The sequence below is a fragment of the Scleropages formosus genome, chromosome 4 (genome assembly GCF_900964775.1).
Source record: "Scleropages formosus chromosome 4, fSclFor1.1, whole genome shotgun sequence".
In the NCBI taxonomy this organism is placed as follows: Eukaryota; Metazoa; Chordata; class Actinopteri; order Osteoglossiformes; family Osteoglossidae; genus Scleropages; species Scleropages formosus.
This window is the reverse complement of record NC_041809.1, coordinates 9,785,916-9,812,406: the sequence shown is the minus strand read 5'-3', so window position 1 is coordinate 9,812,406 and position 26,491 is coordinate 9,785,916. Positions and strand designations below refer to the sequence as shown.

General features: G+C 43.3%; 1 protein-coding gene across 1 annotated transcript in view; it reads left to right on the top strand.

Moving 5' to 3' along the window:
* Nucleotides 1-18,515: 18,515 nt before the first annotated feature.
* Nucleotides 18,516-26,491, top strand: part of sorbs1 (sorbin and SH3 domain containing 1) — a 53,659-nt gene continuing 45,683 nt past the window's right edge. The window contains exons 1-4 of the mRNA XM_029251478.1: nucleotides 18,516-18,551; nucleotides 23,462-23,504; nucleotides 24,899-24,994; nucleotides 26,020-26,148. Of these exons, the coding sequence (XP_029107311.1) occupies nucleotides 24,961-24,994; nucleotides 26,020-26,148 (163 nt within the window). The 5' untranslated portion in view covers nucleotides 18,516-18,551; nucleotides 23,462-23,504; nucleotides 24,899-24,960. The remainder of the gene's footprint in view (nucleotides 18,552-23,461; nucleotides 23,505-24,898; nucleotides 24,995-26,019; nucleotides 26,149-26,491) is intronic.

The following is a 26,491-nucleotide window of genomic DNA, read 5'->3' as shown; positions in this document are numbered from 1 at the left end:
TATTAAAAAAAACACCAAATACAGTTTAAAAATGCATAATCACAATCACATTAGCATCATATCGGCGTTAAAAAAGGACTTAACATCAATGCACAGCTGACTATTCAGTCATTAGAAGTTTGAAGCGAGAACCTATTACTCCATCAGAGAGTAAATCCTGGGAACTTTACCCCACACTTTTAAATGTGATCATGAGTAAAATTATTAAAAGTTATTGAGCAAAACGGGGGGGTGCAGTGGCGCAGTGGGTTGGACCAGGTCCTGCTCTCCAGTGGATCTGGGGTTTGAGTCCCGCTTGGGGTGCCTTGCGGCGGACTGGCGTCCCGTCCTGGGTGTGTCCCCTCCCCCTCCGGCCTTATGCCCTGTGTTACCGGATAGGCTCTGGTTCCCCGCGACCCCATATGGGACAAGCGCTTCGGAAAGTGTGTGTATCGAGCAAAACCCACAAAGGAGGGCTTATGATCATATTTGTGTCATGCTGTTTTTAGTGTGAGACCACAGAAAGAAGCTACATAAGGAGTGGATTTAACACACAATTGACAGCAGGGGGTGCAGTGATTGAGGTTGCTGCTCTGCAGTCTGAAGGTTCCTAGTTTCAATCCCGCTCCTGACCCTATCATACAGTAAATTACCCCATGTATGAATAAGAAAAAAGGTTCATTAACATGATTAATCGCCCTGTAAAAACGAGTGGGCACAATAATAAAGGCTGGTGAAAGTGCTAAAGCGTCCCCTGTATCTTTAGGGGACACAAGTGAAACCCGGCATCGGCCCGTTGCGTCGCGCTGGAAAGTGTCCATGCAGGACTTCGTGAGTCAGAGCCCCGCCCCCTTGCGCGTGCACGCGAGCGCAGCGGGTCCGAATGGGAAAGAAGAAAATCCCTGCGAACTGCCCGCTGCCAGGATAAGTTTTAGTCTCATTTCGCAGCCTTTCCGAGCGCGTGTCCGCCCCGGCTTGTGCCGGTCGCGCGCAAACCTCGCAGTCCCCCCCCCCCCACCCCAACGCAGGTCGTCTTTAAACGGGCGGAGCGGACTGTTCCAGATCTATTACAATGAGCTGGGAGCTAATAAGGAGGTAGGTGGTGACAGAGCCCGCTGGCACCGCAAAGCGCACCGCAAAACGGAGCACGCGCGCGCGCGCGCGCAGCGGCGGCGGCGGCGTCGTCACCGGAGCGCGAAGCTGGAGCGCTTTACCCGCAAGGTAAGGATCGCAACTGACTCTTCATAACGAGCTGTTCTCACGTGAACGTCCTTTATCATGTTGTCCGGCTTTCAGCGCGCGGCCGTTCCGAACCCCGTAGGAATAACAAACCACTGTTATTATTAGTATTATTATTATTAGTGTGGGTTCGGGGGGGGTCGCTGGTGCACATGTAAATAAGGCTGTTTTTTTTTTTTTTTTTTTGCGCAGTACTCCGAGATGAGCTCCCGCATTCCGAGCTGCGCTGCGAGTTATTTTGGAGAGAAGACGCGGAAAGGGGGTTAAAAAGGGGGGCAGGCTGGGGATGCGCTGCGGGAAAAACGTGGTGTTCCGGGAGTCGCACGCCGCGCTGGGTGGGAATGCTCGTGCTGCGGGCAAACTCGCCGAATTGCGGGAGTTTTTTCCTTTTTTTCCTACGTGCAGTCACGGGCGACGCGCTGTTCCGCGAGCGCGCTGCGGTGGCAGCACTTGCGCGCGCGCCGGACGTCGGGTGACTCGCGCCGAGCGCCTGGCTGTGCGGCTGCCGCCGCGCGCGAACACACGAGCTCAGCTTGACAGCTCGAAAGGCGTCGCATCCGCTCACACGGGTCCCGAACCGTGGCTGCGTCCACCGCGCGTTTCCTCTCTCCCCCTTTGGCGCAGGTCATTTTACCATCATTTACATGGTTGTGGGATTAACGGAATTTGCATAATGCTGATAGTGGCTCGCGAGTTTGACACGGACGGACAGGTACACACTGCTTTTTTTCCCTCCCACCCCCCCTTTAACAGAGCAGGACTATTACCCCACAAGGTCATGGGAGATCAGCAGTTTGTGTGGCCCTGAAGCATGAAGTACAGGTTGGGACAGGCAAACAGTTCGCACACATGGTCCAACAGTGGGACATGATGATGTGTTTCTGGGAGTGGACACTGGCGTTGGCTGATGCCTGAGATATTTCAGTGTATAATAAGTCTTTTAAAGAGTGAACACATCATGTACCTGCTAAGTTCAGCATGGTACTATGACAGGTTCATTGCAGTCTATACACATCACATTTTGTCTCTTAATAATAACTGTGAATTCTTGTATCCTGTTGCTGTCTCCTCTGGATAAATATTTTTGCATCGCTGTATTGTTTCTTACAGATATTTTAGCCGAGTAGCAGATAAATAATAAATACCCGAGTCATACTGTGCAAAAATGTCAGATTCTCAGAGCACTTTTCTAGTAACATCACATGCAGTTCCTACATTCCAGCCGCTCCACACCTTGTCTGTTATTCCATTTCGCTTTATTTTTATTATAGGAAAAAAAAATCACAGTACATGATGGATCCTAGACCGTAAATGTCACATTCGCAGTGTTAACGATTTTTGTGCAACAATGTTGAAAAACATTTTTTGTAGGAAGATTCAAGGTAAAATATGAAATTGTAATGTAACATTTCAACATATTAAAGTTAGACGGCAAACAACCTATTACTTATATTTATAGCTTATGTTTGTTTTCCCCACAGAGAAATATAATACAGTTTCTGTGCTGGCGAAATGTTTGATTAGTGGTTCCAAGTTTCATTATGTAGTCCAACCCCTTTAACAGTTTATGCAAGGAAGAGTGAGATAGTGTTACCCTTTATTTGAACTTGTATAGTATTTATACAGAGGTTACAAAAAATTCCACAGGGAATGTTATGTGATATGGATATTAGAAGGCAGTAAAATTGGGTTTCAGTGGCAGCCTTTTGCAGAAAAGTTTTGTGATGAGGTTATTAATATAGCATTGCACACATACATGACTTTACCATGGTAGACAGTATCGTAGTTGGTTTGAAACTTTTGATACCGACACAGTCCAGCTGTGAAATAGTAGAATTTATGGTTATTATTCTGCTGCTGAAAGGCAGTAATGTTCCATAGGCATAGACTTAATGCATGTGTAGCATGATATTTGTTTTAGGGGAGCAGGTGGATTATACATACATAGGTAGGAACCTGTATTTCAGGCGAAAGGAGCTCTGTGTGAAGATACCAGTTATATAGTAGAGTTATTTATCCAGCCTGGTGTGTTTACACACAGTGTACACATTCAGTCAGCAGTATTTGAATAACTTACACATTTGTTCCACTGCGGTGTAAAGCCAGAACCATGTTTTCCTTCACTTTGCAGAGTGAAGGTGTCCTGTGTCCAGAATGTGAGTTAAATGGTGAAATAAATTTTTACAAAAAAGGCTTCTGTGGAAGCAAATTGAATGTATGGCTGTGCCTGCAAATGCGGCAAAGAATTAGGCATGCAGCCCCCCCCCCCCCAACGCAACCCCCCACCCCTTCAATCACTCTCTGCTCAGCAGCGTGGGATTTCTGCTGAGGGTAACACCGCCTCTTGTACCGTCTGATCGACTTTGACAATCCGACGAAAGGCCCAACAGGAAGTGGACTTGTGGGCGGTGGTCGATGTGCCTCTTGCGCCCAAACGGCAGGATCCTGCCATTCCCTCAGAATGCCAGTCACCCTCCATTCGGCCGCTACTTAATCAGATGCGGCCCACTTACTGGGGTGGGGGGGGTTGGCAGAATTCAATTCCTCTAGACTCACACACATTAAAGCCTGCAGAAGGCCTGGTATAGATTACACACAATTTACCAATGAAGTCACCCGAGGTCAGTGTGAGATTTATATTTTCCATGTCACACACAATGAAATTGGTGTCGAATGATAATATTTCCTTGCTTCCGAGTTGATTAAAAAAAGAAATGTAATCCGGCTGTAACTTGTTATATTTCACGAAAAATAGTGTCAGAGAGGCACCGGTTTTATTTCTAACAAAAGATAGTTTTAAATGGTGAGCTTTAATGGCATCCAGAACCATGTGCACCATCTGCAATTTGCTGTGGTTGTTATGAGTCACGGGTCTTGGACTGAAAAAGCCCAGTTTTCTCTTCTAGTGTCACTTCTGAAATGGGGTTTCCGCAGGGTTACGATATGTTGGCGTATCGAGAGGGTGCGAATACGTGAAAAGTGTACATAGGAAAGCGGGAGTTTTACAGCTGATATGTACAGTTATTTTCTACATACTGTCTGTGCCTATGTTCTGTGGGCGGCATGGTGGCACAGTGAGTAGCGCTGTTGTCTCACAGTGCCTGGGTGGTGCAAGAGGGTATGGGTTCGGTTCCCACTCCCTGTGTCTGTGTGGGTTTCTTCTGGGTGCTCTGGTTTCCTCCCACAGTCCAAAGACATACTATCCAGGTTCACCCAGTGTGTGAGTGACACAGAGAAAGTGTGTTCCATTGATGTATGGATGAGTGACCCATTGTAAGTAGTGTATCTAGCAGTGTAAGTCACCTTGGTGAATAAGGTGTGTGAGCTGGTAACACTACATAGTGTTCATTGGAAGTCAGTATGGAGAAAAAGTGTTTGCTAACTATGTAAATGTATTTAAAACAAGGGGGTTCAATGAAAAAGGAGAGAATAGCATATGAGTAATGGTCTCATCTGACACCAAAAGCATGATATCAGACCATAAATGGTTTTTGTCCAAGTTACTAATTATAACATATTGCAAAAAAACATTTAAGATATGTATCTATACCCATTTCTCTCACTGTTACTTGCATTTAAATCACAGCAGAATGTAAGTTCCATCACAAAAAGAAATTCTACCCGAAATCCTTACAAGAAATGTGTATGCTCTAAAAGAGTAAATTGGGCTCAAGTGGCTGAGATTTTTGCGGGGCAACAATTGTTGTTGTAAAGATGGCAATAAAGTGCGGTTGCCCAAATGTGCGGTATACAGGGTAGGGCTACTGTGGAATTTGATACTGTCTTGGGGCTGTGCTGGGTCAGATTGAGTCTTTGTTTTATTTATTTACCTGCATTGTGTTTTGAATGCGGTCTCATTGGGTCTTGCTTGGATCGAATATGGAATTTTGGACTGTTCCATATGTCTGGGAATGACATATCCTTATCATAACAAGACCCAAAAAGGCAGTTCTGTTATTTTTAGGGGATTCCTAATAAGTTCAGTAATATGTGGGTGTTGCACTACTTCCGAAAGTATGATTCCTGAGAAATCAAGGATAATCTCTCAGAACTTTAATTCAAATCATTGGTGTTTGCTGTTGAACGTTCAATAAAAAAATCAAATGCAGAGAATAAAGAAGCCACACAAGACAGATCTTGAGATAGCAGACATGAGTTCTTGTGATGGCCTTGATGTTGCCCAATCTCTTACTGTGTATCCAGGTTATATTTTTATCCTTTTTTCCTTGTCTAAATGCGGGAGAAGCTCCGAAAGAAATGACAAGTAAACTGGGGTCTCGTAACTGTGCAAATACTTGGATATAGAAATTTTGTCATGTCAAAGTGAATTTAAAGCCTTTAAGAGAAAACAAATTGGAGACTTTGGTTTGTGGTCTGTGTAAATGTAAAAGTTTGATCGAATTAGGTTTTTGCGTTAGGTGGCGATTGCATTAATTGATATTGATTCAGAGCCGGAGGTCTGCAGTCTGAAGGTGCTTTCACTGAAATTGTTCAGTAGAAATATTCTGATTTATAAATACATGAATCCCTTAATTGGCAAACCTAACATTGTAAGTTGCCATAGGCAAAGGTGTCAGCTTCACAGTGGTAAATAATAATACAAACATTATTTATCAATGTTTTAGTTTATAGTGAAGGTGAAACAAAGGGTAGTGATGGTTTAGTATGTAATTTTTCATCTTGGTGTCTGGACTTTATAGATGACTTTTGACATTGGACGCATACAATTAGAAATAGGAGCGAGTGGTTTTTTTTACAGCATTTTCATGAATGAAAACATTGTCCATTCACTCTACATTTGTTTATATTGCCATTTAAAGACAAGATCTGTTTAAAGTTAAAAATAGAAAACATATCCTGTCATCTGTTGACAATGCATCATATCAGCACCCCAAATATACATTTCACTCCCTATAATTGCATATTTTCCTTTTCTATAGTGTGCCATAAGCAATGGCTTTAATTATGGGTCATATAATTTCATGCCATGTAAACAGCACCAGGTCATAAGGCATTTTTCCCTTATTTAGTTTTTCATATATCTTAATTTTTCAGATTTTTGTTGCCTTTAACATTTCTGCAATACAATCCTGTCCACAATTTCATCAGTTCATTAATCTCTTAAGCATTAATCGAAGTAATCTCTCGCTTTCTCAATATTTGTGTGTCAATACAATATTATACTGTGACACGTCATTATTTCTGTCTGTGGTATTATTAAAAAAAATCTTCTGAAGCACTTCCTGCCATAGCTTTGCCAGAGGCAAGTCAAGGATATGATGTAGTTTTATAAAGCAGTGGTTGGAGCACACGGGCCCAGTTTACCTTCAGTGAACCTTCGAAGGTTATGCATGTCACGTGCACCGTTTCTGTACAGAAACTTAATTTTTATGTTTTCTTTTAGAAAGGATGTAAACAGAAACAGCATTTTTTTTACAGCAGCTTTGAAGCAGTGTTTCAGTTTAAGTCGTCTTGTTTCATCCTTACCCATGGTCAATGTTAAAAAGAAGGAGTTCGTCCGTTTCGTGACATTTAAACTACTGAGATTGTGAGACCTTGTGCAGTTTATATTATTCATTGCATCATTCAGATGGCTTCCAGCACTGGGGCTGTTGGAGGCATATTTTATTATTAAAAGGAGAAACAATTAAGCAGCAGATACACAGCCATTAGATGGAATCCTCAGCACTAGGAAGAAGCAGTGACCTTTGGATGAGTATAAAGCCATGCTGGTGCACACAGACAAGCAAAATAGTTCCAAAGTGCATTAGCTGGCGAACCACTATGCTGTTGGACTGAATCCCAAACAGTGTTCTGTTTACAGTATGTGGCTCACTCTGGCTATAGAGTCCTGGCTGTCCGGCTCCCCGGATTCCTTCGTTTGTATTTTGCAAAAGGAGACCTGGCTAAATATGGCTATATCTTGCTGGTCAGCAAACTCTCATAATCTGCATTCTCTGGTCATGCTGAAATGGCATGAAGGGAAAGAAGGAAGGTATTCTGTTTAATTGTAAACCAAGAAAATCTAAGGTAGTTATAAAACAAATGGGCTTTAATGCTGAGACTCACTGTGACTGAGTGAGGTGGTAACACATCATGGTATAAGATGGGGTTAAGGGACTGCTGGTAGTGTAGTGGTTAGCGCTACTGCCTCTGAACCCAAAGGGTGCAGGTTTGATTCCTCCCTTCTGGCTGTAGTACCCTTGAGCAAGGCTTTTACTTTAAAATTGCTCCAGTAAATTACCCAGCTGTATAAATAAGTAAAATGATTGTAAGCATGTAATAATTGGGACCTTAACATTGTAAGTTGCTTTGGAGAAAAACGTTAGCTAAATGTAAGTTAAAATAAAAGGTTACAGGTTGATGTAAGACTTCTCCACTAGCTAATACCTTTTTACTTAATTGGCGCATTCAAATTAGCTCACTTGTACCATCCATCCTGTGTAGCGTACTGATGACTAAGGCACTGGGCATGATCAGGATGTAGCCTGATAAGGGCCATAAAGCGAATTATTAAATCCTCCTTGAAAAGACCATCATCTGCAGAAGTAAGTAATTTCTCTGTTGTTCGGAATGTGAGGTTTACAGGTTTGTGCTCTCTGGGTTAACCATGGAACGAAGTGGGACGTTTGGAGTGGAGGCGCCGTAAAGTGACCGGGGCCCACAGGAGACGGAGTGTGATATAGTGTAAGATTTATTTTCTGGTTCTTGCCAAGACTGGGTTGTTTACATGGATGTGATCAGTGGAGGAAGAAAAACCATTGGCACTCTTGAGGATTCGGGCCAGAGGAGACGTGGTCTATAGGCGGACAGCATTGTTACGCATCAGCCGTTGACAGGTAGCTCAGTTGAGCACCAGGGACTGAACGAGGAGCTGAGCTGAATAAAGTGGAGATTTGGTGGAGTCATGGACAAGCAGCAGGTTGAGCACCGCATCGGCAAAGGACCTTGGAAGGAACCCTGGTGAACGCTCAAGGTACCAATTGGTAATTATTTCAGTAAAAATATCCAGCTATGTAAATAATTCCACATTTGTGTCCTAAGGAAGTCATGTAGGATAAAGAGGCTGCTTACAGTCGCAGGACATAATAATTTGATTTTCACAGCATTAATTTTTTGAGTGCTACATAATGATTTCTTAAGTCTTTGAAAAAATTAATCTGTTTTGTTACATAATTTATATGCTTAACCATGCTCTAGCCAAGTATGGTGGAATAAAAATCTTTGTTATTAATTTCTGTGTTCAGTCTGGTTTATGAATACTCAGAAGTGATCAGTGGCACAAGTTTAAATGATGCCTGAGCATTTAATTAGAAAATGTTAATTTTGAGTTCATTTATCACTACGTCTTTATTGATATACGCATTGAATGAAAGATATACAGTTCTTTGTGTTCTTAGAAAAAGAATTATTATAATTATTATTAATAAAAACTAGGATGTGTGAAGTTTTTGTGTTCTTGTTGCAAAGTCCTCCTGGAATTAGAACTAGAGGCAGCCGATTGTGGCTCCTTGCGAATCAGCTGCAGCTCTAAGGCAGGTTGTCTAAACACGGACGTGTGCGGCAGCTGATGAATAATTTCTGAGGACTGGTAAATATTTTAAAACTTTTTTGTAGTGTCATGTTGCATGTCCCTTGAAGACTCAAGCAACAGTTTCAGAACTCAAAAATAGCCGTCAATGATTTTTCTCCCGTTGTGTTCTGACATAATTATAATGATCAAGTGATGATTCAGTTTTTAAGCTTTCTTTAAAATTGATGGTCGTGTCCCAGGACAGCAAAGTCGTGCACTGAAAAACTTGTTAATGTATGCCGTTTGATGTTCCAGGTTCTGAGGCTTCCAGGGCTTGCTCGTAAGAAAATAGATTTTCGGGCTGTTTTCTAGGTCGAATTTTTCAAATATTCTGAAAACTTGTTGGAAATGGGGAAAAATATATGATGCAATACGAATGCGGTAGAACATTTTTGTTATTCATGTGCTGAATGCTGTGGCTGGTTTCTCATTCCTGAGGAGAAAATATCACTGATACCACATCAGACACTAATTTCTCTTACTTACAATGTATTATACAGCCATAAACAGATAAGTGAATCATAAATTATAATCCGCAATATCTTCATCATGATTAGACCCATCATTTGACTTATAAATTATATTCATTGATAATTTCATATCTGTTATATTGCATACACAACTGTAAAATATACTTGCTCTGCTGTCATAGCTTCTTAATAAAATATGAAATGGAAAGACTTCTTATGTAAGCGATTTTCCGGAAACGCTACACTTTTTTAAAAATGTTTAAAGACTGGTGAATTGTGTAGAACAGTCAGAACTGTGTGCAGACTGGCTTGAGCACTCGAGAAATAACAGGAAAAGCATCGTGAACTTACATTGTTTTCTGTGAATAGCTGGGAAGGGGCTGCAGTTTATGATCTTGTGTTGTTTTGATAAGTGGCTTTAGATACAGATATATAAACATGTGACTAAATGGTATGTGTATGTACTGCATATATCTCTGTTCCCCATGTTACATCCATGATGTCACACTGATAAATAAAGCATGAAACAGCATGTACACGCTGAAGAAGCTTTGTTATTCTTGAGGAGTTCTTTCAATTCCTGACCACCTCCAACAGCAAATCATCAGGGAATGCAGGGAGCTGTGGCCAGGAATATTGTGACCCCCTTGGTAGCATCCATCTCCTTGCCTGTTCAGAAACTCAGTTTTTATGTGCCATACTCCTTCTTTGAAAAGCAAAGTGTCACAAATCGAAACCTTTTTTGCTCAAAGAGCCCAGTTTATTATAAAGAAAAGAAACGTATGTATATGTCCATCTAGAGCTCCCCGTTGTGAAATGCACTTTTATACAAGATGAATTGTACATTACTTTGGAATAAAGGATCTGCTGACGAACACATGTAAATTTATATGTACTTTATATGCCGACTTCTTATTATTCTGTTTTAAGAGAAAAAGCTTGAGCTTTTGCTCTGATAAAACACATTGAGTTGCACTGATTTGTTGAAATCTGTCACATAGATTATTATACCTACTTCTCTTGTTATTATTGTCACTCCAAAAAATATTTTCTTTAATGCAGCTACTCATGTGATGTACATTGGTTCATATGGTGGAATGTGACAAATTAATTCTGCTTTAGAATCACGTGTCTGCAGCCAAGTCTTTCCTTCTGTTGATATAATTCACTGTATTTTTCTGAGTGTCCGTCACTTTGCAGAAAAGTGTCTGTTAAATGAATAAATGTAAATGTATTGAGTAACTGCAGCATTTGTATTAAGTCTGACCCCAGGAAATGGGACACTGCTGTTTTCTGTCACAGCAACACGGGAGTAAGCAGACTGATGTACAGTGTACTCGCTCAGTATTACTACCCTTACATCACGAGGTACATGGTTTCTGTCAAAGTCAATGAGAATCATGCTGCTCTGAAAGCCCCACAGATGCCCGCTTATATGATTAAAGTTTAGATCTGATGCATCCCTTTATTGTATTAGCGTATCGACCAGAGTTATTATTCAAAATAAGTGATACTAATGCAAACTATATTTACTGTGCCTCTGAATAGCATCTTAATTTAAAACATGACGTCCAGCTCAAGCATTTTGCGCAGAGCCATGGTGCCAGATAAGATGAACCATGTGAGAAGATAATGGTTGTCCCTCACATTGTTTTGCCAGTGCTGATCATTTTAGGAGACCTTTCGGAGGCCGACTGTCCAGCGATAGTGTCCCTGCTGGAGGTGTCAAGTATGTGATACAAGTAATACGCAGGTTTCAGCAGCGGTGTAAATTGTGCACTTGTTACTCATCTTCTCACTATGCAAGTTAATTTTACAGTCGATGTGCAGTTACAGGGGGTTTTGCACTGTTGTTCTGATGAAGAATAAAAAGGGCTGCCATAATCTTTCTTTATCCTGTTTAACTTACACTTTTCACTGAATAATTGATTTTAGTAATATGGTTGCACTGCATATGTACATTTACATTCACCTTTCTATTAAATGTATCTATTACTTATTGTAATGAATTTTCAAATATTTAATCCTGCTCTGTAGGATGACAGAAATGGGACTTTCCGATGGGTTTTCAAATATGCTGAATGTTTGGTTTTGAATCTAAATAAAATACGAAAATGGCTATTTCGTCGGGACATTCAGCAGCATAGTGGTTACAGCTGTTGGCTTCAGTTCTCATGTTATGGGTTCAGATCCCTGTTCTTGCTTTAGAACCCGAGTAATATACCCTGAACTGATGTAGGAAAAATAACCCTGCTGTATAAATGGGTAAATCATTAACAGGTCAGGCCAAGTGAATCAGTAGTTACCCTCTGCTGGCAAATCATTTTTTTTCTATTGGAGAACTATATTTCCCTCTAGGATCGGTAGCAGTTTTGCTTCTCTGGGCTACAAGCCTTGGATCTCCAGTTATCCAGGATACTTTACCTGCGTGGGTTGACCTGCAGCCTTGTTTTTAATGTGTAACATCAACAGAGCCCAGATCTTCAGTCAAGATAGATCATGCATCACACCTGATTGGGAACCAAGTTCAGTGCAACGTGTGGTGATGCTGAGCTTTCCCATCCCACTCTGTTGAATATGCGTTACAGCAACTGCGGTAGCAAATGTGCCTGGAGTGTGAGGTAAACATCCGTCATTTATAGTTCCTTTCGTCCTCACCACGCCGCGTCGCGCTGTGCCTACAATCTGTTCATTTATCACTACTGTGTCGAAGAGGATGCTGTGAAATAAACAGGGACCTGGATGGTGCACAAGGCAGAAGCTCCGGATTCCTTGCGTTACCATCTTTTCAGCTTCACTCTGGAGGGTTTGGCGGGCACTTTAAATAGCCGGAGTGACCGCGCTGCTTTTTTTGGAGGTGGACGAGATCTTTAACCCGTGACAAAATAATCAGGCTGTTGTCACATGTCTTCCTGAGCGAATCGGTACTGTTGGAAAGGAACACCTGCTTTGCATTTTAGCTGTCCATGCTGGAGCATAAAGGGTATTCAGAAATGTCCAAAAAAAGTAAAATCCTTCCTTACTTGATGAAATTAACTCACTCAAAGAGGACTCAGCTCTCGCAGAGTGAATTTTGCTGATTTTCCTTTGAAACAGGCCTAACATTTGCATTCAGCTGGGCATGGGTCGAATCCCATTCATGCTGTCTCATTGTTTACTTGTAGTGCATTCAGCAATAATGGGTTACAATGACTTAGTTGTGCTTGTGTAGTTTCTCTTGTCACAACTATTCATATGGGAAATAGAGAAGCTGGCGTGATACCAGCTTTTTTCCATTATTTATTGATTTGCATTTTATTCAAACCATCAACACAGCAGCAGCTAATGTGGAGAGTGTCTTTTTGCGGAGGGGGCTTCCTGGTATGGATGGTGGGATTAGCCAGGGTTCAAACTGCAGCTGTCAAAAAATTACAGGGAACAAGGCTGCTCTGTCTTCTGCCAGTTACTGTCTTCCCAGTACAGAGCCAGCATATCTTCTCAGCATAGCCGTTTGTGTCAAACAGGGTTTATCTGTGAATATAATAAACTGGGGCTTTGAGCAGGAAAAGACATGGTCTACGCAGAACTGACTCACGTGACAATATCGGAGCACTTACTGGAAAAACTGAGCTCTTTGTAAATAGCTTCCAGTTTACAGTATGTGCAAAGACAGTCGTGTTGGTATTTTGTGAACCATCCATCATCAATAGCCACTTGTTCAGTGCAGAGCCACGGTGATCCAGAGTCTATCCTGGAAGCAGGGCACACCCTGAATTGGACAGTACTTCATTACAGGGTTTTAATAAACCTATTCCAATATTTCATTCCTGAATCGCATGTCCCATTTGGGCGTAAGGCTAGAGGGGGAGGGAACACACCCAGGACAGGATACCAGTCTGTTGCAAGGCACCCCAAGCAGGACTCGAACCCCAGATCCACTAAAGAGCAGGACCCGGTCCAACCCACTGCACCACCTCGCCCCCTTCCTATTCTAACACACACACTTTCAGAACCGGTTGTCCCATACAGGGTAGTAGGGAACCAGAGCCTACCCGGTAACACAGGGCGTAAGGCCAGAGGGGGAGGGGACACACCCAGGACGGGACGCCAGTCTGTCGCAAGGCACCCCAAGCGGGACTCAAACCCAGACCCACTGGAGAGCAGGACCCGGTCCAACCCACTGCGCCACCGCACCCCCTTCCTATTCTCATATATAAGCAAGAATTTCTCTAACTGATTGTGATGAACCAAAAATGCCGATAATGAAACCCACTTAATATCCTAGATTATTTATAGTTATATTAATATTGTGTTATAACAGCCTAGTTGCTGGCATACTTTGGCATCAGCAAACTAACACTGAGTGATCAAACTGGATTATGTCCAATTAGCCTCTAACAAGGCTGTTATCGGTTATTTATTTATTTTTAAAATCTCTAATATGGAACAACAGATGACTGCTCAAGAGGGGAGGGTGTATGCCTTCTGTCACTGTCGCGTTCAGATGGAGTCCTGCTGAGACACGTACCAGAGCCGCAGCCCTGACGCATCGCTCACAAATGCACAGCATACCGGCTCAACTGCCGCAGCTGTCAGCATACCTCTCCGTCCACCTACCCAGCACCCGCCGCCCCCCCCCACCATCCCCAGTTTATCTCGTGTAATTAACTGGTGGTAAATTGTTGGCGCCTCCGCATAGCGCGAGTTCCTCGCCATGCCGACATGCGTAGGTTCCTCCTGTTCACGGTCCATAGATCCTACGCTTCTATACGCTGTACCTGGAAACCACAAACTGGTAGTAGGAGGGGGTCAAGACCGTTTCATTGCACCTAAACATTTCAACGGTGGGTGTGAAGTTAAATAATTACAGCCTCCTTAGATTAGTGCAGTAGCCTCCTTTTCTGTCTTCTCATCATTCTGTTTACTCTGGTATCCTTTGCTACATCCATTCCTCTCTACACTCTGATATCTGGTGTCCTTCTATATACCCTTATATCCTAGTCTTGCTTCCTTTTCTTGTCCTTGTTCAGCAGGTGGTCTACTAGATAAAGGCGTTGCACTCCTCTAAAAGGACCCGTATTAGAATCTCTGCTCCTGCTCTAGTACCCTTAATTCACATACCTGAATTAATACCGTAAAAATCACCCACTTGTATATGTGGGTTAACCTTTAGTGTAAAACCCTAACGTTTTAAGTTTCTTGGGAGAAAAGATAAGTGAGTGAAGAATAATAAATTATAAGGAGGTCTCTAAATCAGTGTGTAACGCAGTGTATATTTCTCTGTGTTCTAGTAACTCAACATTCTGAACCTCTAATTGTAATCCCTTCATTTTGTCTATAAATGCTGATATCAAGTATAGCATCTTCTAGCAAAGGAAACTCTATCATCCTGGAATTTGGGTATTGTCTGGTACAGTAACAGAGATCTGGGATATTAGCATGTGGGTTTGAGAGCATATGTTACTTCATTTAGCCAACACTTTTCTCCAAAGCATCTTCCAATGAACTCTATGTAGTGTTATCAACCCACACACCTTATTTACCAAGGTGACTTACACTGCTAGATACACTACTTACAATGGGTCACTCATCCATGCATCAGTGGAACACACTCTGTCACTCACACACTATGGGTGAACCTGAACAGCGTGCCTTTGGACTGTGGGAGGAAACCAGAGCACCCAGAGGAAACCCGCACAGACACAGGGAGAACATGCAAACTCCCCACAGACTGAGCGGGGATGGAACCCATGTCCTCTCGGACCACCCGCGCACAGTAAGAGAGTAGAGCCACTCACTGTGCCACCACTGGTTGTGTACTGAGTGTGTGTGCGTACTGAATGGTGTTGAAAGAATACACACAACTGTCTGCCGTGATTGGATTGTGCTTTTTTATAAAAATGAACTTTGGATCCATGAACATTGTCCGTGCCTTTTCGGTGAGCATTACGAGAGCAAAGGATTTTCCAATCGGGGTTGAAATTGTTTTCCCCGTCGCTGTTTACGCCGCTTTGTTTCTGAAATCTCCAGTATTAATTTCAGACGCAATCAATACATTCTGTTGGGGTTTATCTCAAGCAAACAGAGGAAGAAATCTGAGGCCCGAACTCTGAGTCCCTGGTGGATTGTTAGCAAACTCTCTCCCATCAGCTGTTACGTAAGTCCCGGGCCTCCTGTAAATGTCCACGTGAAACTTCTCGCATTCCCCTGCCAAGCCAGGATTTTTTTTTTTCTGCATCTGCACATTATCACAATTTGTATCTGTCAAACTTCTGGAAGCTCAGGATGCCAGACCCTGTCCCTGGCCCACGCTTAAAGGTTCTCCTCCGCTGCCATTTTTGGAGTCCTCTGCTGGGAAGTGAAGGACATTTTTATTTTCAGACTCTTTCTCCTCTTGATGATACCTTAGTGGACTTTTCTTCCAATTATTATCATTAAATGCGGGTGGAGAAATGATACCTTCACCTTTCAGTGCTGTGTTACATTATTTTTGTGCCGTTTCAGCGTCCCAGTAAGTTAAAATTGGTGGTAGCTGTCAGAAGCCCCCCCCCCCCCCCCCCCGGCAGGGGTTGCCTTCACCAGTTTATCTTAAAGGGCAAAGAATTGCCTTTTTTCTGCAGTTTTTTTCAAGTTTATCATTTCAGTGCATTCAGTGAATTCCCCTGTTTTTATAAGCCAGCACTGATTTTAGTTTCACTTCTGCCATATTGAAAATTATGTCCCTTATACTTTACTAATTAAATCACTGAACTCAGCCAAGACATTTCTCCTCTAAGACCTTGATTTGCATTGAACTTAAAAGTACTCAAGGGACTTTGCTTTTTCGTTTAATATTTTTTTTTTAATTTACTGCCATTTGTTGTTGCCATGCAGTGATATAATATTAGATAACAGTAGAAGAAATGAACATAGAGTGCGCTTAAAGAACGTTCCAGCATTCTACATTAAATCATTCTGAAATAGATTGGCTTCTATAGTCTCTCCAAATAATTGGAGTTTGAAACAGCGGCCCATATTTCATACCACGTTTATCGTTTTCTGGGAATAAAAAATGAAGATGTGACAACAGTAACGGCTCCGCTGGACTGAAAACAGACCTGATAGCTCTGAACTTTGCTGGCTGTAGAAGCGGTTCAGTTTTTGAGAACAGGTAAATCCAAGTGAAGGGGTTTCTGGGAGGAGGGAATAAGGAGTCGTTGCCTTAAAACACATACAGGCGATGAAGCAAAAACTGAAAGGCTAATTTTTAATAACAAGTCAGCCTTAACCTACTTACTTGGGATCTTGGATTTTACACCTTTCATTAAAACATGGGTATATTTCCCCTGGTGCAATTGCTGTGAAATTACATTCTTGAAGAGTTGTTAAGATACTGTCTAACACACTTCCACTGTGACTAAGAAGGCTTCATCTGAAGCTTTGCGGTTCCTGACCTCATTGTTATATATATATCTTATTTATTTCTTTAAAATCTGGGTTGGAGACTCATTAAAAGTATGACGTGCCTCCGGGGACATGCATTGTGCTAGAAACTATGCTGCACATCAAACCAAAAAAATCAACATAAATAAAGGCAAATGAGAATTTAGCTACAGAATGATGTTGAAAAACCTGGGTGATTCAATGGCTTCGGAAGCCCTTTGGCTCGGGCCACTGTTTCGTGCATCGCTGGGATTCGCTGAAGTCATCTCCGCGGTGCAGTTTTGAGACTGCTCGAAACTGGAATCGCGCAGCAGCTCCAGCATTTCGGAAGATTTAAACGCTGCGAGTGCTTAGATGTCGGAGATCACCTGGGCCGGACTGCCAGGGAGCAGTGATAACAGACCCCAGTCGTGCAGGACTGCAGTCCATTCAGGGTTTACAGAAGACACCTCAGTTAGCTCCTCAGAACACCAGTTGATGTGACTCGCTGTCTAAATACACACACACACACACATTTTCAGAACCGCTTGTCCCTTACGGGGTCACGGGGAACCGGAGCCTACCCGGTAACACAGGGCGTAAGGCCGGAGGGGGAAGGGAACACACCCAGGACGGGACGCCAGTCCGCCGCAAGGCACCCCAAGCGGGACTTGAACCCCAGACCCACTGGAGAGCAGGACTGCGGTCCAACCCACTGCGCCACCGCACCCCCCTGCTGTCTAAATAATTACTTAATATTTCAATTAAGAGGGGGCGCAGTGGCGCCGCGGGTTTGACCGGGTCCTGCTCTCCGGTGGGTCTGGGGTTCGAGTCCTGCTTGGGGTGTCTTGCGACAGGCTGGCGTCCCATTCTGGGTGTGTCCCCTCCAGCCTCACTCCCTATGTTGCTGGGTTAGGCTCCGGCTCCCCGTGATCCTGTTTGGAACAAGCGGTTTCAGATGATGTGTGTATTTCAATTAAGGGCGGAGCACAAATCTCAGTCCTTGGCTCTCGAGAACCAGGGTTGGCCAGCTCCGGTGAAGAGTGTGTATCTCCTCCGTGGATCCGCCGTCCTCGCATACAATTCCTTTTACGTCTCAAAGGTGTAAACACTAGTGGGTGCGAGCACCAAATAAATCTCTCGGCGGACGTGCGCACCATCCCTGGGCCCTCATCCAGTGTCTCTGGGTGACGGTGTTTATGGAAGGAGGGCGTCTTCCCCACGAGGAGAGCTTGATCTCCCGCCTCCGGAGAACACTGCTCGTCTTCGTGCCTTGTATGGGGTGCTCCTCTGCAGCCCACGCCAAGCCTGCAGAGCTCTGAGGGACATTGGCTAGGGGCATGCCGACAGCGTACCTCCTTTCGGTGGCCTATAAGGCAGTGCAGTGTTTCTCTAATGCGGCAGTTGTAGTGGTTCAGCTGCTCCACGATTTATTACCAGAATGAAACCCCCACAAGCGGTTTATCTTTTTTTGGGCAATTGTTAGGTCAAATTATGGTTGGGATTCTTAAGACTCAATTAAGGGCTGTTAATCACGGTTACATAAGCGCAGAGCTGGGGAACCTCGCTGATGTCAGCCCGCAGGAATGCACTGAGCATTGACAATTGACGGTTTGTGTAATTGTGATAGTTTATGACCTCCTACAAAGGAGAAAGTTTTAGTCAGAACAAACCGTGTGTCTGTGTGGCGAGATCGCTGTAATTCTGTAACCCTTGTAGGAAAGTTTTGGAAGGAGGAAACCCGGTGTATTTGACTGTCTAGACGAATGAGAAGATTTTTCAGTAGTCTAAATATGGTAAATTGTAGCTTTGAGAACGCATTCATCGCTTGTTAAAGTGTTTACGTGACTGTGGCAGAAGACTTCTCTTCACTGGAAGTGTTTTCTTGGCTTCAGCCACTTACCCACCTGGTAAGGTTTCGGGTAATTCTATGGCTATAGTTTAATAGGGACTGCCCCCCCCCCGATATCCGTGTAGTTGTTTTATATGTTTCTGTGTATTCTTCAGCTACATTTGTCTTGCAGTTCCCCTTTTTGATTCTCTGAAGTTGCATAATGAAGACGTAAGTGTACTGTGTGAAACTGTTTGGTGCCATAGCATGAAGTGCTGTAATTACTGCATCATGTAAGACAAGGTTTCATTGACTTATTTGCGTTGAGTGTACTTTGTACTAGCTTAGAATGTAAAGTTGTCGGGACACGCCTTCGTTGAGAGTCGTTGTAAAACGACGTGAAGTATTTCTGAATTGCGCTTTCCTTTCTGTTTTTGGTGTTATTATTTGAAAATTTATTTGAAATGATGACTTTGTTTGACCTGGCCCAGAGCCCAGTCTTCCTAATCAAATCAGCACATTTCATTATAATTTTCAGACAACTTGGAAGTGGTGATTCCCCATTTAAGCCTGTATTTGAACTTTTATGTGCTAAGCCTGTCTGTGGTCAGGTGTTGAAAATGAGTCAAGGGACAGTCCTTCACAGTCATAACAGAGTTACCTGCGTGTGTGTCGGTGTGTGAGTGTGCGCAAATATATAATATAAATATATATTATACTCTTAATTGTAGCTATTTATTTATATGTATCACTTAATCTTGCATATCAAGTTCAAAACAGGTGCTAATTAAATTGTAAGAGTGAATATTTGTAGGACTAAGGTTGCCCACCTGCCTTTATTGTTTCCTTCATCACTTGAAGGCCAGATCTCCTTCCAGTGAGGCTTTGACATTGCTTTGCCTGAACTGTCCCTGATACAGTATTAAATATGATGGTCACTGGCGCTCAGTATGAGGTCAGCCGTCTTGCTTTAGGAAGTTATGCACACCTTTTATTCACCCCGCGGAAAGACGGCATCGCAGTCATACTTTTCGCAGGGCGGTGAAGGCAAGCCTCAGCCAGGCGCTTATTGGGTGCGCTGAGGCCTCGAGGTGAGGGTTGAGGTCATTGTCCAGGCAATATGTGGAGGAGAGGAGAACAGGCGCCCGAGGCATTGCTAACCCGCCGTTGTCGAGTGGGTGCTACATTTTCCTGTGACAGTTGCTGACAGACCCGCTTGGGGACGTCTGGTTGCCGAAAGCAGCCAGATCCCCTCAGAGGGGGGTCTGGTCAAGGTCAACACCAACTGGTATTACTGCATGTCCAGGGGTTTAAACGGAAGGCCTTTAGGTCTGGTGCTCTTAGTGTGGTCCTGCTCTTCAAAGTGGCGTGCCCCCTTTGGTGTCCCTTGAGCAGGCGGTCTGGGGAAGGGTACGATGCCGTGCTCATGCGCTTAAAGAATACAGATAAGGACGCTAATGCACAGCTCAAGGCCTCACTTTACATACTGTATCTCCCTGTAGTCTGGAACGTTCCTATTATTTAACTGTAAGAGCATTTGCATGAAACATCTGTGTTATTTCTTAAATAATTGAATTACATTAACGAAACTCGATTTGGTGGGTGTGGTGGCGTGGCACGTTTGGCCAGTGCCTGCTGTGTGACGGGTCTGGGGTTCGAGCCCTGCTTGGGATGCCTTGCAGCGGCCTGGCGTCCCGTCCAGGATGTGCTCCCTCCCCCTTTGTCCTTGTACCCTGTGTTACCGGGGTAGGCTTCGGCTTGCCTCGACCCCGCTCGGGACGAGCGGTTGTTGACATTGGTTGGTTGGTAACTTGATTCAAAAAGCATAGAATCAAATATTTAGGTTAAAATTGGTTGAACTGAGATGGCTTGACGTGAAATGGAAAATATATCCTTGTTAGTAGGTTTCGAGGAAAATGTAGCTGTTTTAGTAGACTATTTGTAAGAGCTCTCTGTCTTCATCTGGTGCTGGTGCCAGACAGAGGAATCCAGCCACCAACTTTTTGAACCCCCTCCTGTACGTAAATTTATAATGATGTTTTCACTTACAGCAGTGCACCTGTATCATTGTGGGAGAATTTTTTTTATCACCTCTTTTGTGCATCCCAACCATAAATAAGAAGGAACTCATGCTTCTATTCAGTGTCCTGATGGGCTAGGAAAATACTGTAGGGTACAGTTGAATTCGATGTTTAGGAGATACCATTTCTGATTAAACAGCTCTGGATTCCACACTACTGAATGAACTTGTCAGGCCACACTTGGCTGTGTGGTAAGTGTGAGATACGATTTCCTAGTCAGCTTGTGTCAGCATGGCGTTTTTCTTTTTTTTTCTCCTTAAAGAAAGTCCCACTGGAACTTTTCCAAAGCACTTCCTTTGTATTTTGAAAGTATCTAAAAAAAGGCCAAGAAAAAGGCTCTCAGAAATTTTTTGGCATTTATATTGTGTGGCTTCTTAAAATGGAATCGTGCGGGTCTGTTACATAACTACACTGGAAAGTATCTTGAAACCCTGATACGAGTACAAACTGCACAGCTGTAGCACCCCATGAAAAATGCTTAAAATTTATGAAACACGTATTTCAAAACGGATTGCAGTATATTACGAAGGGTTCAAAAATTAATAATCTGCAATTAAACAGTATTTCTACGCATCATTTGTGACTGAGCTCTAGACTTCTTCTGACAGTGTACAGTCCCCCAGGTTTTATACTGTAATTTGTTCTCTTAATATTATTTCAATAAGTGGCTTATTTTATGATAAAGTACCTGCAATACATTGCCATATGTCACAGGGATTAAGAGTTTGTTTTTTATTTGGGTTGCAAAGCACCTTAATGATTATAAATGTCCTGTGGCATTTAGTGCACCTGCTGCAGAACTTTATACTTATTAATTAATCACGTCTAAAGGGAGCAGTGCTTTATCGCTGAAATTCTGCTACCTTGTTTTAATCATAATTTTATAGCTAAACATGCAGAATCATTTGGGATTAGAGTTTTTCCTCAAGTTATTTGGTGAACAAGTTTTGATTGGGAAATGGGGTGTCATGTCTGCCCAGCTCTTCTGCAGCAGTTCCTAGCGATGTAGGACACTTGTGACTTGCTTTGCTTTCTCTTTTCCGTCCAGTTTGTTTCATACAAGCCTTGGCCAGATTGCCTGGGTGTACTCAAACTTTTGACTGGTATTGTACTTTTTTTTTTCTTTGTTGTTACTGGTGATTTTTTAGAAGATTTTGGTAGTATCCAAGTTATCACAACTCTTACCACTGCAAAAATTAGCAGATGGTTTGTCAAGAAACTGAGCTTGAGTCATTGCGCCAAACATCTAGTCCATGGAGTCCCAGTAAAAAGTTGTATTTGTGTCATGCCACATCTATTTTGACGGACTTAACGCCGCTAAGGTTACGTTTCACTGACAGCTGCTCAGCAGAACGTCTCTAATTAAATTCCGTGTGTTTTCCCCCCCATGTTCGGAATGAGTCAGTCCGAAACGGGTCGCTCTGTCCCGGCTCGGTGATCTTAGAAGGAACCCTGGCAGTCAAGGAAAAACCTGAACATATCATGAATCATGCCGTTTCCTTACTAAACCTTTTATCGAAGAAAAAGCATTGTTTGTATTCATTTCCTGCTGAGGTCAAAGCGACGGTGGTGACGTCCTGTAAGGAAGCGTCCCGGTTCCTGACCGTCATTGTCTGTTCATCTGTCATCAGGTTACAGCTGTTTTACGGCCTCAGTTTCTGTGTGCTGAACAGCCACATATTGTGTTGGCGGCGCGGGCAGGAAGTGCCGTTGCCAGGCAGCGGCCTCCAGGCCTACGGTAATAAGCTAATTACCCAGAAAAGCGTGCTCATTATAAAACAGAGCACCACTTACGGCCCGCCCAGTGCATGATTGCAAATGGGAAGCGTGGCCATTCTCGTGACTTCAAAATGCAGGCGTTTCTGACGACCGTATTTCTATTCTGAGCTCCTGCTCTGTTCTGAACGCTAGCATGCGCTACTGATTTAGCCGCCCGCCAGGGAGGGATCAGGACATGGAAGGGGAAGGTTTATCTACAAGTCCGCCTGTTGCTTTAGACAACAATGGAAGGCAGAGGAAGTCCATGTTCAGGGAAGGAAGGAAACCCAGGGGGTTTATATTTGACACGTATAGCATTAGCGGGTCTCTGCCGAATGTTGGCGGTGTCTGCCCTGAGTGTTTGTTTGGAGTCAACTCTTTTTTTTTTTTTTTCAGTTGAAGTCATGCGAATTTCGATTTACCTGCGAAGCATAAGGTTTCTTATTATATAGGCGCCCCTCTTCAAAGGAAGTTCCCTTATGAAAGGAAACCAGTCAGCATATCTCGTCTCCAGGATGCTGTTAGAAACTGCATTTACCGATTGGCCTTAGTGAACGTTTTCATCGGAACTTGAATGTTTTCAAAACCTCTTTTCTTGTTAATTTATACGTTTTTCAGTAGTCTCGCAGTACAGCGCTTACCTGGGTATGAAGGACTGTCAATCATTGTAATATTAAGAGCGCTCATAGCTATTGAGGCTTAATGGAGACTCCACAAGGGGGCAGTAATTGCTGGTATTGCTGACCATTTTACAGCTGTTTCTGGGCTTTATCTAGTCGGGGGTGGGGGGGAGGCTCCCTGCCAAGTCTCTGGGGGAGGATGGTGGGGGGGACCACTGGAAATTTCTGAGCAGTTCCCTTTAAGGTCCTCTCAGCACAATACTCACATGCTCCACTGGTGCGGCTCGGATCACAGATGGCGTGTTCTTTCCAAATCCTTGCAATGACACATCGTGCCCCCTCTCTCCTCTAACCCAGTCCTTGCCATGCTGGATTTGCTTGTCACCTTGAGCTTACCGCAGGCATCTTGAGCGCGACTCAAAGTCACCGCGCAACTCAGAAGGAAACGTCGCTAAAAGAGCAACCTGAATGCATTTCTTGCTGGGAATATTCCTGTCCCTAAGCTCCACGTTTCCTTTTTTCATCCACAGGGTTTTCCAGTGGAGAACTTCGAGGGGCCTGGCAGACCCCCTCGTAAGTCCAACTTCTCCCCGTCTGACTAAACACGCAGTTCAGAGCTGCAGCTTGTGTTCAGCTTGGCTCTTCATCATGCACTGAGCCTGGTTCTTACCTCTGTCATGCTGAAACTGTGTAATGGATTTTGAAAAATATGCAACAGAAAAATATAAATGGCTGTAATCCATAAAGCATGAGCAACTCAGCTCTAGCGGCCGAGGCCAAGACCTCAATGTGGGCGCAGACAGCTGCTATATAGACAACCAGGCCGCTGATAGTGTGGGTGTACAGAGACATATTGTGCACAGCATATTGTTCCTCGGATATTACTCATTAAAATGGCAAATAAAAAACAGCATGTGATATTTCATGGAGCTTCCCGTAAGTTTGTTTTTGAAGACTGCGGTCAGAGACTCCAAATCTTTCCAGGCAGAAGATTGATGTTCATTTTTTATTACTCAGGTAGAGGCAAGGAACTCATGTCACGAGAACACTGAAGCAGTCAGAAACTATCCCACATAACATTTTGTGGGCTTTGTGAGGACTATATGGAAATAAAACCTTTTGGGTATTATGAGTATATTGTATGTGTTTGCCTTTCACATGTAGTAACTTTCTCCTGCGCATTTATACAGCTTAGATAAGATAACTCATTTATATACTTAAGATAACTTGGTGGCCTAATACAGATGTCCTTGCCGGGTCCTTCGTAATCTTGAGTGTTTTCAGTTACGAATCACATTCCTCGTCTCAGAGCATCTACTTTGTTACCTTATTCAATTCATTCAGACCAGAAATGCGCAAAACATTATGGAATGTTATTCGTCAGGCTTCCCAAATTCTTCACAAAGACTTAAGGAAGCTGGCAAGTATAGCGTTACGACCATGTCCTTGTGCCGCACAGTGGCTAGATTCCTCTAATCAGTGCTCTCCTGTAATAAACTTTTTATTTCCTCTCCCCCACCCAGCCCATCTTACAGCTGACTCCACACAAATCCCTGCTTAGAGTTTTTCCAAACAACTTCTACTTATACATTTCATGTTATGTAACCTTGTTGCTCTTAATGCATAATTTTAACGTGTTGTTGGACATATATTTTTATATTTCTATTAATAATTGCATTAATGATAAAATAATTAGAACAGACCATTAATTAAATTAATACCTCTTTATGCTATGTTTCTTTTTTTTCTTGAAATTTCAACCTGGTACTATCCTGATAGCAAAGTTAACCGAGAAGGCTGTTCTATATGATGTTTATGTAGTTGAGAGGCAATTGCCCACAAGGGTTTGATCCAGGCATGCTTTATTAGGGACCAGTTTCCTATTTACTTAAAACACATAAGCCATCCTGATGTTCTTGTCAATATGTTGTGAACGTTTGTACCGTCCCGGTGTTCCTGTTTTGCAGCCCTTCAAGTTCCCGCAGGACCTCGAACTGTCTCTGCTGTGAAAATAACTCCCCTGAAGACGATGAAAAGTTCACCTGACTTACTGCCTGCAACAGGTGGGAGCAAATGGCAGCCGCCCTTTGCACTCCATATGCTATTTTATGTAGGAGGACAGGACAGACTGTCTTTGCCCCGCAAGTACTTTTTTTATGTTGTTGCTTTGCAGATGATTTGTCGATTTGACCTATTTGTACTGCTAGGTTCCTACTGTAGTAATTCAGGGTAAAGTATTTCTGACAGGCCCTTTCTGGGTCCATATCATAATCTGCTAGCGTCACCCTAACGTCGCTAGCCGATGACTTAGAAAGGTGGTTAGCAAAAATCTCCTGTAGGCAACCACTGAATCAGTGCCAGCAACACCATTTATGTTTCTTACCTAAAGTGCCGGGCACATTTATGTTCCATCAAAAAATCTTTTCACTTGAGCTGAAGTTGAACAAAAATCGGCCCACCACGTGGCCCCGTGGACCCAGAGCTCGATACCGCAGATTTAACGCGCACCTGGATCCCTGTCAAGTACAAGGAAGATGTAACTACAGCCGTGGCTTTTGAACATCAAGACAGAACATTTACCGAAGATTCCTCTCTGCCCAGCTGGGTGCCTCGTAGACAAAATCTGACAAAAGCAGCACTTACCGAACCCTCAGTATGACTTGCTTGGGAATGAAACAATCCAACGACACGAGGCAAACGAAAAACTTGACCCACCTCTCAAAAAATGACTACTTTCGGTGTTGTCGCCTCTGTCATGTCCTACGGTGGCTTTGATGCACGTTGCCTGTCTTTGCGTCAGTCATGGCCTCCTAATGTCAGAACCAGTCCTGTCCGCAAACACATTTACATTTACACATTTAGCTGTTGCTTTTCTCCAAAGCGAATTACACTGTTAAGCTACTTAGAGTGAGCTACACATTTATAAGGGTGGGTAATTTTACTGGGGTAGTTTAGAGTACGGACCTTGCTCAAGGGTACTGTAGCAAGGGTTGAGATTCAAACCAGTGACCTTCGGATCTGAAAGCAGCAGCTCCGACTGCTACACTTTCAGTTACCCCTGTTCCTGTCCCCTTTTATCTTGTGGCAGACATGGACCCCGCCAAAGTGTGCAAAGGGAAGGGCTCGGTAACACTGCGGGCTACGCTCGTTCACATTGACGACGATGACGACTGCATCGACTCGCTGCCCGGGGGGGACACACAGAGGGCTACTCGCAGTGAGTTTTCACACGTGGTGGGCAGGTTCACCCGTGAACTCTGAAACGACCAAGACATGTGCATGCTTAACTGTCACACTCCAGAGGGATTTATTTATTTAGTTAGGCTGGCTAACATTTCCGCTGTGTTTGGTCAAGGTGGGAGCAGTATTTGTGAACCACAAATTAACTGATCTACCAGGCAGCTTCATGTGGCTAAATAATGTAAACAAACACAGAACGACAGCAAGCAGAAACAATATGATTCAAATATTTATAAAAATCATAACAATAATAATAATAATAATATGGATTATATAATGGAATTAATATTACAATACTTATCCTGCTAAACTACTTATAA